This window comes from Harpia harpyja, chromosome 6 (assembly GCF_026419915.1).
Source record: "Harpia harpyja isolate bHarHar1 chromosome 6, bHarHar1 primary haplotype, whole genome shotgun sequence".
NCBI lineage: Eukaryota > Metazoa > Chordata > Aves > Accipitriformes > Accipitridae > Harpia > Harpia harpyja.
Window position 1 is genome coordinate 57,037,864 of NC_068945.1, and position 19,612 is coordinate 57,057,475.

The 19,612-nt window shown below is 38.1% G+C and overlaps 1 protein-coding gene across 3 annotated transcripts in view; it reads left to right on the top strand.

The window, feature by feature from the left end:
* The window catches only part of FBXL13 (F-box and leucine rich repeat protein 13), a 93,512-nt gene extending 73,900 nt beyond the window's left edge, over window positions 1-19,612 (top strand). For all 3 annotated transcript variants that reach the window (XM_052788949.1, XM_052788950.1, XM_052788951.1), the window contains exons 19-21: window positions 6,438-6,572; window positions 10,708-10,871; window positions 19,160-19,612. In XM_052788949.1, the coding sequence (XP_052644909.1) occupies window positions 6,438-6,572; window positions 10,708-10,871; window positions 19,160-19,295 (435 nt within the window). In that variant the 3' untranslated portion in view covers window positions 19,296-19,612. The remainder of the gene's footprint in view (window positions 1-6,437; window positions 6,573-10,707; window positions 10,872-19,159) is intronic.

The window sequence follows — 19,612 nt, forward strand, 5'->3', positions numbered from 1 at the left end:
AGCCTCTCTATTTCTTCAAATTAACCATGTGCAAAACTGATATTATTTTACTCTGTACATCATCATTCATTCTTCATTACACCGTTCTACACTCTCACTCCTCCTAATGATTCTCCCCTTTCATACCTTTCAATTTTTTTTCCATTCCTTCCATGAATTTTAATGCGTCTTGAATTCTGCTTGACTCTGAAATTCACTCCACAAGAGCCTTAATTTCTACTGAATTGTACTGTGCAAATTGCAATCTAAATTGCTGGTACTATTACTTCTTTCTTGCTCTACAAATCCTTCACCAATGTCTATCTAAAACATACTTTTCCCATCGCTGGTGTGGGTTTTCAGGTCTTGCTTTCTGCTTCTTTGGTCAGTCATTTGTTGAATGCCCTTTTTAGATGACTTAGCATGCCTACCTCAACGGAATAGTTGAGTTTCTTTTAGTCTGTTACACTTGGTTCCTCATGTGCTGCTCATATATTGCTACACATCATTATCTCTTAGTGACACAAAAATATGTCTCAATATACCTCTAAAGGCATATTTCTTACCAGCATAAATGATGTGATTATTATGATTAAACATAACAAACTATATTTCAGTGAGAAATGCATGTGCATCTTCTCCAGATCGAATAGATGTATTAGCTGGTTTATGGGAAAAATAGCACAAATGGCACTGTGTTATTATTTGAATAAACCCTTTAAAAATATCCTAAAAACATCAAATGCGTAATTTATATCTAATGATGAAACTAATCTGCTAGAAAATGGACTACATGTATTTTAAGCTAGATGTTTGAAATACTGGCTTCTTATTCTAAAGATCTCATCATGCTCACAGCAAGACATCTATTGAATCTCACTAAACTTCATTTTTTAAATTGTTTTTATTTTTAAAATTACTATTATATACAGTGGTTTTGAAATTTAAATATTGGATCTGGGCAATATCGAGCTAGATATTTTTCTTAAAATAAAAAGATTAGGTTAAAACATGTATTGTTTAGTGTTCTGATCTCATACTTTTAGCCTATGAACTTAGAAATTTCCCAGGGTCAATAATCTTTATAAAGTAATCAGACAGGAAATTAATTAATTTGTAGAAAGGCAACCTACTAATTGAAGTTGCCACAAAGGCAGTTATGTACATTGATGATAAGTTATGAAGTTACACAGTGAGAAAATACTTCCTCTTTTGAATAATCAGCAGTTATCATAGACATATTAATACTAATACATTGACACTAATACTAATACAATACTAATAATTTGAATTTCATTTTACAATGCTTATAAATTTCTTTTATATTTCTGATTTACTGAGTCTTCTTTTTTTTAATGAATGTCAACAATGAGACTTGCCATCCAAATAGTTATTAGACTTACATTATCATCACAGCAGTAACTACATACGAAATTCTGATTTATTAGTACTCATTGTCTTGTTTTGGTAAAATCAGTTATTCAGTGTTACTGTAATTCTTTTTATGGGTAAAGCATTGCACTGGAAACTGCAAAAGATTCCGAGAGGGTAATAGGGATGATCAGAGGTATGGTACAATCTCCATAAAAGGAACAGATAAGGAAGCAAGGAACCTGCGGTCTGAAAAGGGGATGGCTGAGGGAATACGACTGAGATCTGTTCAATCGCAAGTGACATGAAAAGGTTGGATAAGGGTCAACTTTTTGCTGTTTACTTCCATGCATAATTTAGTGGGCATGAAATGAACCTAGTTTGAAAATTCAGCATGAAGAAAGGGAGATGACCATTTCCAAAATGTATAGTTAAACTGTGAAATTCCTTATCACAGGTTGCTTGAAATTTACCTAAATCCTTATGGAGGTTTGACAAATTCAGTATGGTTGCATAGATTTACTGCTTTGTGTTTCAGAGCGATATAAGAAATAAACACTAGTTGGTAACTACTGTAGAAAAAAGAACCATCCATCTTGTTAGGAAGGAGGGAGGATTTACATCCAAATAAGAGCACTTTTTTCTGTAACTGAGAATTGTTCCTAATCATATATAACAGAAATACTTAAACCATGTTTTTTAATTATATCAATTTCATGCCCATAAACAGTTGCAGATCATAAGGCTGCAGGTACAGGCAATGCCATCACATAATCCCAGTCTTCAGCTTCTACATTTTTTCCATTATAAACCTCCAACATCCATCATTTTATAGCCATATATTGTAAGAATAAGTAAGTCAGTTGTTGCTGTACCACAAGGGATGCATCTGGATTGAATCTTTTTACCCAACATACACGTCAGGCCATTAGGATTTGCTTCTTTAGGAATAATTCTGACTCACCTTTCATGAATGTTTAGTGTAAAGTTCCATGTTTTTAACCAAAACAATGACCAAGTATGTACATCTTGTGTACCTCATGGAAAGCCGGGTAGTGCCAGCACTGCTGCTTTCAGAGGAGAATATTCACTTCTGCGTTGTGCTATGCTTATGCTAAGAAGCTATTTCAGTTATCTCTCTATGTAAAGTTCAAAAAAAGACTGTGAAAAAAAAAGTGTGTATGCTTTCCTTGTCTGCCATATGAATTTGAACTTTTTGAGGAAGAAAGCATCAGCAGGGAGTACATGTAGGAGCTAGTTACAGAAGCCATGTTGTCATGGATCTAGGGAGGGCAGGAGAAAGAAGAAGAGGTATGAAGTAACTTGAAACAAAATGGCAAGTCCTTTTTTGTAAGTTGAATCTAAGGATAAGAGTTTGTGGAAAATTTGTAGAGAGTAATCCCATTGTATGCTTGGTTATCCTTTGATTATATAAAGAATATTTAACTTATGTGAAAAGAAAATGCATATTAAGAGGGCTTTACTAACACTGTTAAGGTAAATTGCTACAAAGTTATAAAATAACTAAATAATAGAACCAAAAATAATATAAACAGAAATAATGTTGACTGTATAGTGTTAATTCTTTTACTTGTACCCAGGCATTATAGCAGTATGTAAATGCCTATGTGATACATATTTTGTAAATAGGATCTTTGCTCATTCATAACTCAGATGATGCTCACTTAATAAGCAGCAATTTAGTATTTCATATTTTCATTGATGCTTGTGTGTGTCCTTAGGCCTTATTTACAGAGAATGAAAATTGTGCAAATAAGTTAGAAAGTGATGTTATTTCCTTCATATGGTATTTGATTCTTTGTAGTGTCTAAATGTTTTGCAAACATTATTTATCTTCACAACTTCTGTTATTTTCTTTATAGGCATAGAACCAGGGATACAGAGATGAAGAGAGCAAAGAAAACTCCATTCCCTTTGATGGCAAATATAACTTTAGTGCTATTTGCAAAATAATGTAGGCGTAGACTTAAACTTAAGAGCAAATTCAGAACCTAACTTTGAAGGATATTTTAAATATGTGTGTAGACAAACTATGCCAGTAAAAACAAGATAAACATATCTCACAGGCATTGAAATCTTGGCTTCAGCTTGTACTACATACCCCAGCCGAGAATGTAGTGATTAAGTCATCACATCTAAGGCCTAATTCTGAAGGGAGTACAGTTTCTCTTACACATGGATAAAAAACATTCATTTACTGGGTTTAGAATGTTTCTGTATTGCAGGTAACAAACAGCCTGTAGAGCTAAGATTGAAATAGGAAAGGTACAGAAGCCAATTACTATAAAATCTGAATTGTCCACTCTAACTAATCCTAAGTTAAACCATTGGCATTCTAATATTTTTGTAAAATAAAACAAGAACCCAAAGCCCATGAAGCACTGCCTTGCTACAGCTATACTGATAGAAAAAAGAAGCTAGAGTGAGGATACAGACAAAAAGTTCTAAAATTCCGGTCTATGAAACAAATTTCAGACTTATAAGTTTCTTTGCATCTGTTTAGGTAAGACTTAGGAAAATCACAGAGAATCACATAATTTTTGGTCATAACAAAGCTAATATTTTCCAGTGATCAACCATATGTTAGTGTCTGAGTTCCTGTTTTACATAAGGAAAAAAATAGCTATGTGTCAAAGGCAGTAGTCTGATTACTACAGAATTTTTTTCAGAATGATAAATATGTAATATTTGTGCATGATAAATACGCGCATTTTTGTGTCTCTGTGTGCATGCACATGTGTTATTTATCCATGTGGCCCTTAGTCTGTTTACTTCAGGACTACTTCTTGAAAGTTTTGAAAAGCTTCGTGCAACCAGTGTTTTTTATTCAATCTACTACATAAGTATTTCCTTCTTTCCCCTATAGAGGTAGAATTTCCATTCCAGTAAATGACAAATTACACTGGCCTTAGGCCAAGATTAGCAGGCCTGGAAGATCAACTCAGTGACAAATTTAAGGCATCTCACCATGGTTTTAGGATGGACATCACAGAAGAGGAGAGATTCTCACTGAAGCTAAAGCTTCTTGAGCTGCAGAATGTTCTGTGATGCCCACATCATGGCACTGTTAGGTGAAGAAATATGATTTTATGTTGTTTGGTTCTCGAGTTAACAAATCTGCAGGCTTTTCAAGAGAAGGTTTCCACAAACGCAAGTTATGGTCTACCTTCTCCTTCTCTTTATAGGCCCAGAAGTTAATATTTTCAGGTTTGAAAAAGATTCAGGCCAAAAGGTAAACGAAGTTTCAGAGTGCAAAGGAGACAAATATATTTCACGAATCTATGTGGCCTTTCGTAGGAGTTTCATTACAAACAATAAATGTGCATAGTATGCCAAAGTTATAACTACCCATGTTTCATGAGAAGCAAAGTTTTATGTGGGATAATCTGATGCTATTTAAAATATACACTTTAATGTGCATTTTGCCAAACATTTTCATTCATATGATCACCTGTCACAGGTGCAAGTATCAAATGTAAGGTGAAAAATACATGAACACATTGAGTTGGTCAAATTGTCCCTTTGGTCTTTTCAATTGGTCTTGTAGAAGAGAACATGGAAAAAGTATTCATGTAAAAATTAAAAAGCTCATGTAGAAGCTGGAATGTCGTCGTCGTAGTAGTAGTAATAATAATAATAATAGCAGCAATAATAGTAATAATACTACCTTACACCTATTTATCACTTGCCATCTGCAGGTCACCAAAATGTTTTGTAAACAGCTCTTGCGATTTCATAATGTGTGAAGTTATCTCTGCTCCGTTTTATAAGCTGGGAAAGGTCACTGAATGGTTTGGTCTGTTATTTTCCAAATGATCTGTTTTACAGGGTGTATGAAAAAGCTAATACCTGAGTTACAAAGGTGCTGGAATTGAAGTGAGTAGAATCAGCAGGTGGTTATTTGCTCTAAAAATGAGGATAGAAATTGTACTTAACAGGTATCGCAGCAGGAATTACATGGCGCTTGTCGTTGTTTAACCCCAGCTGGCAACTAAGCACCACACAGCTGCTTGTTCACTCCCCTCCGGTGGGATGGGGGAGAGAATCGGGAAAAAAAAAGTAAAACTCAGGGGATGAGATAAAGACAGTTTAATAGGACAGAAAAGGAAGGGAAAATACTACTATTACTACTAAGAGAATATACAAAAGAAGTGATGCACAATACAGTTGCTCACAACCTGCTGACCGATGCCCAGCCGCAGTGCCCCTGGGCCAACTCCCCCCAGTTTATGTACTGGGCATGACGTCACATGGTATGGAATACCCCTTTGGCCAGTTTGGGTCAGCTGTCCTGGCTGTGTCCCCTCCCAACTTCTTGTGCCCCTCCAGCCTTCTTGCTGGCTGGGCATGAGAAGCTGAGAAATCCTTGAGTTAGTCTAAACACTACGTAGCAACAACTGACAACATCAGTGTATTACCAAAATTATTCTCCTACTAAATCACAGCACTATACCAGCTACTAAGAAGAAAATTAACTTTATTCCAGCTGAAACCAGGACAGCACTTCAGCCACAGTTAACTGCCCTGAACTCCACAGAGCAAATCAGAACCCAGAACTCCCAAGTGACAGTCCTGAGATTCTTACTCATTCCTTTCCAAGAAAATAATGTAATTTATACAGATACAGTTGTTTGTTCATTTTGGGGAAAAAAAAAAAAAAAAAGAGAGAAATGTTAATATACACAAAAACAGGCATTTGCAGAGAGTAGAAGAATAAATGTATTTTGGGCTTGTCCTTTAAGCACAAACCTTTAGTTTCTGGGTTGTGCTCAATTTAAACCCAAATTCAACATGTTTTAATATATAGAGTGGAACCTATATGAATGTTAGTCTAACGAACACATAGTATAATATATAAGCAATGGAAAACGGCATCTTAATGCAGCTCTTCTTTTTCTAGTGACATTCACAGCCAACGGCTGACTGACTTCACTACTAATAAAGGGTACCTAGAAAACTGAAGTGCCTGAAGTGGATCAAAGGATTGATGTAAATGTATCATAAATTGAGAAAAATAGAGTAGGCGTGTCACCTAAGAATGACTGGTTTGTTTGTCGCTCTTTCAGGAGTTCTGCAAGGGCACAAAATGCCTGGAACACTGCCATGTCTCTTACTGCCCTCAGCTGACGGATGAAGCTGTGAAAACAATGGCATTTCACTGCCACAGGCTAACGTCTGTCAATGTAGCAGGTTGCCCAAAGGTATGTATAAGAAATGGGGCAACAGTTCTGGGATTGCTATTGCAAAGAAGTACTTAGTATTTAATTCAGAAATTTGACCTGCTGGCATCTGTGTCTTGTCACAATTCTACAACGAACTCAACTAATTTAGAAATCAGAGCTTAAGTTCAGCTGACTTTCCATACGTTTTAAGTTCTGAGGCTTGGCTCTTGCGAGTGTTTGGCATTCTTCTTATGGTTGCAGTTACAACAAAAAGGTGTCTGTGCTGTATCAGGTAAAAGTTTGTCTCTCCAGGGGTTGATGTCTACAGAAGGGTGAAGAGAGAAGGGCTTTTAGTGATACTTCCTGCAAATATTCTCTCAGTTTCTGGTGTTTTGGGTGCTTCCAAAGGGTGGAGGGTCATGTCTTTGTTTTAATAACTCTTGGTATTTTCATGCTTTATTTTTTCCAGTGCTCTTTCTGAACGCAGGTAATGCATAAACAGGGGCATGAGAACTTTATACCTGTGGCTTTACATGGCAGGGTAGTGGCTACTTTGAAAATAGAATTAGTGCCTAAAAGCTGATGCACTCAGAGATGTAAATTCATGCTTAATTATTTTGAAGATGCTAAGGCTAAGAAACTAAGTCCTTTGGAAAATAAAATTTATGAGGTATTTGGATAACTTACTTATACCTATGGAAGGGAGTCTTCCTTAGGCTGTTTTTTATAGTCAGTGGAGAGAAGTGTTCCTACAAAGCATCAGTCAGGGAACCTCTCCTCAGTTCTTTGAGAAGCTCTGTCTCTCTACTGACTGCTAGAAGGAAACTCAGAACCATAGTCGTCCCAGGGCTATATGAATATTCCCTTCATATCCATGTTAATGTGACAGTTTTGCTAGTAGTGGTTCCCACTGTCACCAGTATGCTTTGGTGAGTCTGATATATTGTGTTTAGTAGGTATTTATTACCAATAAAACCATGTGCAGTTGCAGCCATATTCAATTAACTAACATCTCTTCAGGAATGCTGCTCAACTAATTTTCATTCAGGATGTCTAGATATCTGAAAAAAATACAATTATTTCCAGCTATTAATTTATTTAGATTAAGATTCATCTATAGTGAAACTTAGTTCCTCTTTACCATGAGCTTATACTACAGCATTTTTGCTTCCTGTATCTTCAGTATTATTTCTTTTTGATTAAAGTCTTGCATCTCAGTTATCTTTTTTCTGTATCAGAATGTGTGTTCCTTTTTGAAATTATTGCTGTTATGAAGGCCTAAATCTTCTTCCCTGTGCTTTCTGACTTAATACCTCTGGCTTTTGTGCATTTAATTATTTCTGTGCCTTTAATTATTTTCTTTAATAGCAAAAGCAAATACTTGCTGCATTTTGGCAATAGGCATTCAAATGCAATTTTTAAAATGCTGATTTGGGTCTTTTTAATTTCATGGAAAAAGTTGTTGTAATGTTGCTTCCATCACTATTAAGTGGAAGTAGACCAACTTTATTACTACTTTTGGAAAAGTTCGTCTTGAACTATCCCCTAAAATTTCACCATACTCATTGGACCAGTTTCCCCCTTTTTTCCTACTGAAGTGCCCATGTCCTGTTTCCTTCCACAATACGTTTGCAGCCATCGCTTGTCCCTGCCTTCCTCCTCTCCAACACCCATCTCCATAACCCTTGACTATCTTTTCAGTCCTCCACACAGTCCTCACATCCTTTTATTCACTGCAGTGGCTGAACAGTTTCCTGGCCAACTAGTTTGAGATGACTTGGCTGACTAGTTAGCCAGCCCTAAATTACAGATACTCTGATCAATTTGTTTGCCGTCCAAAAGTTCATAAGTTTCTCATATTTTTTCATAATAGAAGTTGTGCATGGAGATCTTCCCAAAGTAGTTGAAGTTAGGTAGTGTTGCAATCAGTCGTCTCTGCCACACTTTCCACTACACCTTATGTACTAACACAGGAAAACAAAACAACCCTATAAAATGGCAGTAAATACATTCAGGCTGGAAATTGGGAGAGTTTCTGATTATCAGAGCAGTGTAAAACAGCATCCTGGGAAGGGAGACAGGGGCAAAGTATTAAGGAATGTTAGGGTGGCTCTTGGTAAGGGAATGAACTGGGTCATATTTTGTAGTTCCTGCAAATGGGAACAAGTAGACTCAGTGACCTAGTAATCCCTTTCCAACACTTTGTTCCTGGATGGTATCTTTTCTTTAAATGGTTATAGAGCCTATCTGTTAACTGCTAATACCCTACTATTTTCAGAAAAGAACATCAAGACTCTTCCAAATAAACTTACACATAAGTTTACAAGTGTTTTTTTGACTTGAATCCAGCTTGCAACTCCATAAAATGAGATGGGTACAACTGTGGATGTTAAAACTAATGGGTCTTTCAAATCCTTTGGCAATCTCTAGTGTAAATTGAGGGGATCCAGCTGCTAAGTAAGGAAATATTTTCCACTCAGAGACTGTTTAAAAGTGGTCAGGAGATTAAAGTAAGAATGAACCTGTTCCAAAGGATATATGTTAATATGTCTGACAGTTGTGTCCTGCAACATCAGCTATATTATATATTAAAAAAAAAATTAAAAAAAAATCATAGCAAGAGAACATGGAAAAGAAAATAATAATAGAAATACATGTCCATTAAGAATGTTTTGCCATGTGCTACGCAGGTTACTCTAAAATTAGAAGAACTTATCACTTTAATCATATCTACTGGGGCAAATTAATTGTCTTTGAACAAACTCCACTGGCTTTAGTGAAACTGCAGTGAGCCTCCCTGTCACGTTTCTGTATACTAGGACAGGTACAAGTAATTTTGCAAATGCTGATACTATAAAATATTCAGCAGTGCAGTTCTGAGTCTTACTCAAGGAATGAGCCTGATTCAAGGGTAATTCTTATTTCATAGGAAAAAAATGAAGTTGATGTGGGAAACATATCCTACACATGAAAAAATACAGCAAGAATTGAAAATAAATATCTGGTTAAATGAATCAGCTATTTAAATAGCTAAGTTCTGAAGACACAGTTTAATGGACAATGAATTCTGTAATTCAGTCCTCTAAAAGAAATAGGATTGAGTGTATGATGAATGTAGCTTTCTCTTAAATGCATCTGATACTGATTACTGACTTCAGAGTCAGCAACTTCTTTTTATTCAATAGAAATATTAATCTATTTATTAATCTTTTAATCTATTAATCTATTGCAGATCTTTATATTGAGCATATAGCTAAATCTGGAATAAGCAAAGCACAGAATTACCTCTATATTCCAGGAGGACTGTATCACGAGATAGTATGCTTATTTTCTGTTCCACAGCCCAAGGTCCCAGCTTCATCTTGCCTCCTTGTCCCTTTTAGATTCTCATGAGATTGGCTGTTTAATGCAAGTGAAACCCTTGTCTCTCTTTCCACCATCCCACTTCACTGATTTTAATCAAGTATCTTTACAAGGTCTTTAGTATGTCCCCTCTTGATTTTCGGTCCTGACTGAACAACGCAATTAAAGTATGTGCATAATGTATTCTTGACTGTTCCCGTTGAGGTCAGTGGAGCAATTAAGTAGCTTGCATGACTGCTTATGTGCCTTGAAGACTCAAATGTGCCTTCCAGCATCAATGGCAATGAATATCAGTTTAGAAAAATGGAATTGTGAGGTGAAACTAAGCAGCTGTGCTTCAGAGCTAAAGAAAAACAACTATACATTAAAAAGGTCTTGGTGTGAGACACTCATTTGTAACAGAGAACTGAGATACAAAACTGATATGACTAAACTGTAAGTGCAGCCTAATAGTTTAGCGAGAACAATACAATAGCAGGTAAGGCTAAAGGCTTATACGTGCTACATGCAAAATTACGAGGTTGGGAAAGTTAAACCATTCTGATTAGGTGAAAACAATCCCATAACACTTTAGACTGTACTGGAATCACAGTTAATTAATGCCTAATATAGTCCTGATATTTAAGTGACAGTTCTTGTAGAGCCTCTTGCAGAGATTCAGAATTCTGCTGTGCCAGAAACTTCACTTCCGCAAAGTATTTTAAAACATAGTTTTCCCACAAATCAGACACTAAAGTTGTGCTCTGTGTTTTTTAGTTTCAACTATTCGATAATCTTCTAACTTCTGTGTGTCTTGTTGCTTCATTTACAGATGACTGATACCTGTATCCAATACTTGGCTGCAGCCTGCCATTATCTCCACTTCTTGGATGTCTCGGGTTGCATTCATCTTACTGACAAAGCACTGAAATATCTTCGGAAAGGTTGTAAACAACTCCAGATTCTCAAGATGCTGTATTGTAGAAATATTACCAAGTAAGAGGATATTTCCTAATCTTAATTCAGAGGTGGTTGGAAACCCAAAAACATGAGGTTTTTTTTTTTTTTTCATTGACATCATGGTGCCATGCTAGGTATCTGGCTTGAGCCATCTTACTCCTTTATCTAGGAGGTGTCCACATTGCTGCCTTAGGATTCCTGTGGCCTGGTGTGGGTATCTACATATTCTAGTGTCAGCCAGAAGTGAAGGGAAATAGGCACCCCATTTATCTTTATGGCAAACAACGTCCTCTTAGGGAAGTTTCTGCAGACACAGGATATCACCTCGAGGGCACATGAGAACATGAGGGAGAAAACCAGACTGGGCCTAATGCTCTCAGCCATCGCAGCGTGTACTTGAGCTCACTCCGAGGGTTTGTGGGAGCCTGTTTCTCAATGACTGAATGTCAGTATACAGCAGAAGTAGACGTGGGCCTGTACTCAAAATGCAGCATGGTTACAGCAAATGAGTCAAGGTATAATAAGCATAGTTTCATGAAGTACAAGTGAAACATACTTGTTATGTATCTACAACTGGAAAAAACAGGTAATCTACCACAAAGTAATCCAGCTTCCCCACTGGTATAAATGGGCCAAGCCTCCTGATTCCCCACAATATTTCAAAGCCAGTCAGTTCTGATCAGGTTTAGAATCATAGAATCATAGAATGTCTCGAGTTGGAAGGGACCCATACGGATCATCGAATCCAACTCTCTGCTCCTCGCAGAACAACCTAAAACTGAACCATATGACTAAGAGCATCATCCAGACGCTCCTTGAACTCTGACAGGCTTGGTGCCGTGACCATTTCCCTGGGGATCCTGTTCCAGTGACCGACCACCCTCTCAGTGAAGAACGTTTTCCTAATGTCCAATCTGAACTTCCCCTGACGCAGCTTCATGCCGTTTCCTCGTGTCCTGTCGCTGGTCACCAGAGAGGAGATCAGCACCTCCCCCTCCGCTGCCCCCCGTGAGGAAGCTGCAGACTGCGATGAGCTCACCCCTCAGCCTTCTCTTCTCCAGGCTGAACAAGCCAAGCGACCTCAGCCGCTCCTCATAAGTCTTGCCTTCGAGGCCTTTCATCATCTTGGTCACCCTCCTCTGGACACACTCTAACAGTTTGATGTCATTCTTATACTGAGGCGCCCGAAACCTCACACAGTGCTCGAGGTGGGGCCGCACCAGTGCAGCAGAGTGGGACAATCACCTCCCTCGGCCAGCCAGCTGTGCCGTGCTTGATGCACCCCAGGACATGGTTGGCCCTTTTGGCTGCCAGGGCATGCTGTTGACTCATATTCAACTTGCCATCAACCCAAACCCCCAGATCTCTTTCCGTGGGGCTGCTCTCCAGACTCTCGTACCTCAGTTTGTATGTATAACCAGGATTACCACGTCCCAGGTGGAGAATCCAGCACTTGCTCTTGTTAAATTTCATACAGTTGGTGATTGCCCAGCTCTCTAGTCTATCCAGATCGCTCTCTAAGTTTAGTATCATCAGCAAACTTATTTAATATACATTCAATTTGTACATCCAGATCATTTATAAAAATATTTAAAAGCACTGGCCCTAAAATTGAGCACTGGGGAACCCCACTGGTGACTGACGACCAGCCTGATTTAACCCCATTTACTATAACTCTTTGAGCCTAACCTGTCAGCCAATTGCTCACCCAACATGTTATGGACTTGTCTAGCTGTGTGCTGGAGAGTTTATCCAGAAGGATAATGTGAAAGACAGTATCAAAAGCTTTGCTAAAATCCAGAAACACCACATCTACTGGCTTCCCTTGGTCAACTAGATGCGTCATCTTGTCATAAAAGGAAATTAAGTTGGTTAAGCAGGACTTTCCCCTCATGAATCCATTCTGCCTATGACCAATGACTGCATTGTCTCTCAAATGTTTTTCAATAACTCCCAGAATAACCTTCTCCATAATTTTACTAGGCACTGAAGTGAGACTGACAGGCCTGTAATTAGCAGGGTCTTCCTTCTTAGCCTTCTTGAAAATTGGGAGAGCTGAGTTTAGAGCCAAGTTTTCAGCTGTGAGTCTTCAAGATGTGGCTTCAATGTCTGTCCATGGGGGTTAAGAGCATCACAGACCAGGCGCTGTGCACCTAGAACTGCACAGTGGCCAGACATACCAAAGGGACTGAAACTAGAAAAGAACCAAAGTTTAAGCGTGGTTGATATATCTGAGTATATAACTTAAACTTTACGAGAGTAAGAAATATATAATACCATCTTATATAGAGAGTATCCATACTAGGAGAGCTCTAACCCCACTCTAAAAGGACCACTGTAGATAGTGCACTCCCTGCTAAACCACTCCAGGGTTTCATAGACACTTTAGAGACCACAAGACCAATGCAGATGCTTAATAACTTAAAAGATATTTCCAGAGTGCTTCATGCTTTCCAAACTCTCCTTGGTTTATTTCCCTCTGTCTCACCACAAACAATTCTGCTGTCATTACTTTTATTTTCTTTACTTCTCTCTGACTTATTTTTCTTAATGTCGACTTAGAACTTCCTTCTTAAAACCTCTACTTCTAATTAACTATGTGTTAGATACAGAAAATGTTTTGAAGGATTGGTATGCAAGAGTAGTAATTGAAAAAAATATTGTAAATGAACTACACTATTCATTCTGAAAAAAGGTATTTCAAATACATTTTATCTCCTCATAACTTTCTGATTTACAGTTTTTCTTATATTAAGCCTCAAGGGATTTTCTTTTACCCCCAGGTTACTGTTGTTGATTTGCTTTTTCTGTGACTTCATATCTCTGCTTAGAGCAGTAAACAGTGTGCTGTCCCTTTCAGGCTCTGGTTGCTTATACATCTTCCTGTAGAAGTGAGGTGTAGTAGGAACAGAAATTTCTGCAAGTTCCAATTCATGTTGGGTGAGCCATGATCAAAGCGCTGATATGACTTCTCAGAAAACCGTCTGCATTACTGTAGCCTTTGCAGGATGACCCAGGATTATGCCTCTGCCTCTGAGTCCCATATGCTATGGGTTCTCCAAATGTCTTGATTAAACTTTTATGACTCAGCCAAGGAATTTCCCAACCAGTTATTTTTACTGTGAAGAAAGCCCTAGAGAGTTATATATCTTTGCAAAACAAAAAAGCGACCATGAGACACACATCTCCACCCAGTGTTATCTTTGCCCTTTTGGTGATTTTTAGAACTAGGCAAACTTTGCCAATTTTACTTTCTTGAGCCTGATTTGCAGGTATGTGACGGTGGCTGGTTCTTTTCTTTGCCAGCCTCAGTCTCTAACCCTTTGTACCATATGTTCAATGATAGGAAACTCCTATCCCGTGCCATTTGAGTCTGGGACAAAAAACTATCATCAGGTGGATCGATCATGTAGAATAATCCAGTAAGGAAGATTTTTTTGCTTGTTCCTTCCAAGAGGTCTGAAGAGCCTCCCTAGACCTAGGCAGTTGCAGAATAGACTGACCACATCAAAGTGGCTTTTCAATAAGACTCTAAAATTGTCATTAGATGGAGTGATATTCAGAAAATAAAAGGAAGTTCACAGCTAGATTCAGATATATTCCACATCCTGTATGTCACACTTTAGAAAACTCTTTTTTTATTGTAATTAAAGGCCAATATTGCAAAGATGAGAAAAAATTTATCTTCTGCCAATAACTACATCAAAAGCACAGTAAAATATGGCAGTGATTCTACAGTTAGTCTTGCAGTAGCTTTTCAATGACATCAAAAGCAATGACAATACTGTCACTAATATGTCACAATATATTTTTATACAAGTATGTATTTCATTCACAACCTGTATGTTTTTAGTAATGAATAATAAGCAACAGATTGTCAGAAAAATGAACAGGGCTTCATTCTCTGTTTTCAGACTAACTCTTAAAACCTTATTCAGGTTCTTAGAATTTCACAGCATGTAGAGGAGAGGGCTGGTTTCGGGTGTAACTTACGTTCTGCAGGAGTGAAACCTACATTTCAGAGACATTTCATTCCCTGTTTAAGGAGATGGAAGAGGACATCTATGTAAAAATCAGATTAATCTGGAGAACTAAACATGCTAGTGGCTTAGGTTCTAAATAAGCAATAGAAGAAATACATTTTTGGTTTAAAGTTGTCCTACAAAATCTATAAATCATGTATACTTCGTTTTGCCAAAGGAATTCCCCATTTATTTATTATTAAACGGTAACCAGTCCTAGCAGTCATCTCTTAATAGACTGAGCCTTGCAAATATTGAGGCATATCTCTCGTATTGTGTCACAATCTTTTTCAAAGTTTTTACTGTTTCGTTAGATTAAAATAGAAAACATATGGAGCCACAAAGTTCTTCAAGTTTCAGTCCAATGCAGCTTCATAGGAAACAGTTATGAGCATATAAATTGTCCATTCTTTCCAGTATCAGGTAGCTTTTGAGATTACATTTGCCAACATACGAGCCTGGGTCCAGGTTTATTAAATGTTAGGAGAAAAAAAGGTCTGTGGCCTGATACCCTGCTGCATATTTCTGTATCCAGAGGCTAATGACCTTTCAATTAATCCTGTTTCTAAATGCCATAAAGAATCATGGATAATCTACCTGTGGGAGTATATGATACTGGTACAATTGATTTCTTCTGCTAGAGGAAAAGAAAGCTAACTAACTAACTAACTAACTGCTTTTGAAAATGTGGCTTCTGTAGGAAAAGGTTGTATTGACTGTGATTCACTTGGGACTAACCCTACAAAAAATAACACACTGGGATCTTTAGAGGAACACTTCTCATCCCTGTAAAACATTCTCCTTAAATTTCAAAACACAAGTACCATTTAAAGTCAGGTGCAGTGCTGAGAAAGGTGTGGCTCTCCATTAAAGTTCTGGGTGCAAAATGAGAAAGGAAATCTGCCATTGCCTTGAGAAGCCAGCCAGTCTTGTGCTCTCACCAAATTGCATCTCGTCTGTAAGTTTGGTTCCACCAAAAGCTGTTCTTTGAGAACAAAATGAAATGCTTCCTTCTTTCTTGTCTGCACTAACATGAAACCAGTTGCATTTCTTTTAAATTCATGACTACTTTGTTAACAAGTGACTCATCAACAAATACTATTAAAATTTTTGCCTTTTAAACAGAAATTACATTGGGTTTTAATAGCTACAATACATCTGACATTGGGAGAACATTCTGATTTTGGGTTTGTGGGTTTTTTTTTTAAATTGTTGTGTTTTCTGATGGTTGCTGTTGGTTAGAAATGAGATTGCAAAAACTTTGTTTTCTTGAAAAAGCAGGATTTCTTAGGTATTATCCAAATATTCAGGTCTCAAGGCAGGAATGATTTGAGAGTCCAACACACATGTAATTGGAAATGAAGACAGCCTACACTTGATTTGGTAAAGGACTAAGAATAATTACTCTTAAGTTTTTTCTTGAAGAAGCAACAAAAATATCTCACTGCCTTCTCACTGACTGTAAATCACTCTTCAGAAGTGATATGGAGGCTCCTGGAGTGCCAAGTTTCAGCCACTATATGCACTTGAACTGGATGCCATAAAATGATACAACTGCTGCAGCTGACATAGACCTCAGAATACTTCAGATTTTATGTAGTCTTATCACTTTTTGTAACCTGGAGCATGCTTGCAGGATGCTTTCTGCTTTTCCCATTAGCTGCATGCCTCCACCTGCCTCTTCGGCTTAACTTCTCCTGCATTTGCACTATAAACAGTTCTTCCATGTTTAAGTTTTTCTTTTCCATTACCTTTTCCTCTTGATTGTTTTTTGTAACCTCATCTCAAAAAGCCTTTTTCAAAACCTCTGCTTTTTATTATGATGGACCCAGTCAAACATTTCTGAATTTTGGAATGGCTCAGAATTCAGAGTGTGATGCAGAACTGAATTTCCTAGCTATCCCCTCTGAGTAAAAAGGATTGAAACTTTGGGTAAGGAGTCAATTATATATTCCGGTGCTGCTCAAGCTATGTGTTTGGGCCAGTGCTTTTGTCTGACTGACTTAGACCAAGAGATATTTGCTTTGCCAAAGATAATTGTAATTATTTGCTGAACCGCTTTTATTCATCAGTGTGCTCATTTAAGACACTATATAAATAAACAAGCAGGCTCTATCACAGTACAGTATATCTTAAATAAATGATCTGTTTTTCCATGTGTTGATGACTAATGAATGGCTGTTTCTGGCAAACTAATCAACTGTAGCTCCATGCATGGGACAGCATAAGTTTCCAAAAAATAGTAACGGCTCCCCTTATACACACTTCAGACAGCCACCATACATTGCAGTTTCCATGAAAAACAGGAATTTGGACTTGGATGAGTTGATTTTTTATTTTATAGCTTAGAACTTATAGCTCATATAAATTGTGCACACATTCCTCAATGGCACAGGCCTCCCTAATATAAAAACAGATACAGCCTTGTGTGGATGTGGTTCATACAGTGTGTCAGTGTTAGATTTTTAAAAAAAGTATCCCGCAGCAGTTGAAAAGAAGCCCTCCTTGCTTCACTAATGTTGTCCCTTTTGCACCCCTCTGTGCTTCCCCTTTCCTGCTGTGGTGGTGCAAGCTTTACAGCTGTGTGTGTCTGCCTCTTTTGTAACCATCATCTTCAGCATTTTCACTTTGGGGAAAAAAAAATACTGTAGTAGCATTACTGGCAGATAACAGACCACTTTAATTTGGATTTTTTTCTATTATTGTCTGGATGCCATATATTATGTTCTGTTACAAAGCTTAGGAAATTGGCCAGCAGGGAGAAAGGCTACCTTGCTGCAGCTGTGATACACCAGATCAGGTTCATCTCCCATCCTCTTCAGGAGATTCTAGAGAACTGGCTCTTTCCCAACGAGCACATGAGTATGCTCAGCCCAGGGGAGCTTTGTGGAGTGCAAGAGCCAGCAATGGGGGGAGGCTGGGGGAGGCGGGTGCTCTGTGCAGCTGGTAGCGGGCTGACAGCCAAGTTGCAGAAGTGATGGAAAGAAAGAGACGTTCAAAAGACTGTAAGTGGCCAGTTGAGTTTCTTCAGCTTGGGAAGGCAATGAAAGTTGCTGGACTGATACTGCCTGGAAAGGAGGGAGAGTTACTTTTCAACTTCTTAGGGTGTCTCACTCAGCAGGCCTGATTTTCTCCTATTTCTGTGTCATTTTGCTCTAGTTCGTTGTTTTTGTGTTCCAACACTGCAAAGGGGCAGTGGACACAAAATGCCAAGGGAGATCAGAGGGATCATGGGCTGTTTTGGACATCGTAAGCAGTTCTCTGCTGGTTCAGCTATCACAGAAGCTGCAAAAGACAGCCTTGGGGTGAGCTTGGGGCCAGTGCAGGTAACAGTAAGGCTCTGTAACACTGCCCTTTGTGTATCCAATTCCGTTTCAGAAACAATACACTTTAAAAAGAGGTGGGTGACAGAAGATAACTACAAGTGGAGAGGTTAGCCAAAAAGAAAGCAGAAGGTGAACCAGGAAAGGGTAGAAATACTTTGAGGTTCCACAGAGACTGTTCAAAGAAAAAAACAGTGACTACAGCCTTCCTATATAGCTATGAAAAACCACTCTGGAGACTTTGTGACATCTTTTGATCTGTTTTATTTATCTTGTTTGGTGTTATGTTGTCTTCAAAAAGCAATGCTATTATTCCAATGGCATTGCCACCTCAGTCCCAAAAATCTGTGTTTTAGGCTCCCCAGTCCAGACAGACACTGACACGCTAGAGCAAGTGCAGATGAGGGCCACCAAGGCCATTAAAGGCCTGGAGCCCATGACGTGTAAAGGGAGGCTGAGACAAGAAGGGAAGGCTGGGGGAGACCTTATTGCTGTCTGTATCTCTGATCAGAGGATACAGAAGAGAAGACACAGCCAGACTGTTCTCAAAGGTGCACTGATAGAACAAGTGGCATATGTGAAGTTCTGATTACGTACAAGGAAACTACTTTTTAGTCAGAAGGCTAGTCAAGTCAAACACTTGAACATGATCCCAGAGAGGCTGTGCAACCTTCATCCCTAGAGATACTCAGAACTCAGCTGGCAAAGCCATGACCCACTTGGTCTAGTTGGATCCATTTAGAGCAAGACCAGGATTAAATATCTCCAGAGGCCCCTTCCAACCTAATTTATTCTGTGACTCGATGGTCTAACCAATTATCTTCTTTTTTAGTTTCCACAACACCTCTTATAATATTGATAGCTTCAGCTAGAACAAGGAACTTTTGCTCATTAAACAGCTTTTAGTGTTCTTTGTAGAAACAGCCTCTGCAAAATTTTTTTTTTTACTTTTGTAATTTTTTTTTAACTCTTGTTGCAGACAAGCTGTCTTGAAATATACAGCCAAATTGGAGAAACAAGAACATAATGATGCTGACCCTCCTTCCTGGCTTGGATATGACCAGGATGGCAACATACTCACCTTCACCAAAAAACACACATCAGAGCCTGAATAAACAAATTCTTCAAAATGAAAAATGAAGAAACTGCACAACATCTACAGTTCAAGGGTTTTTCACTAGAGCATGAAAAGAACACTGTATTATTTTTCTTAAAACTAATCATACTTTAATAAAAGGCCGTCTGTTGAATTAGTAAGGAAGCATTGCAAATCTTTCTTGCAGGAGTGTGTATGCCTTCAAGCAAGACAGCCGCACTGAAACATTGCTAACTTTCAGATGTTGATTCAAGCTGTCTTCATCTTTCAATAATGAGAAGTTTTTGTAGTCCTGTGCAGAGTAAGTAATAAATAAATCTGTGTGTGTTTGGGGTT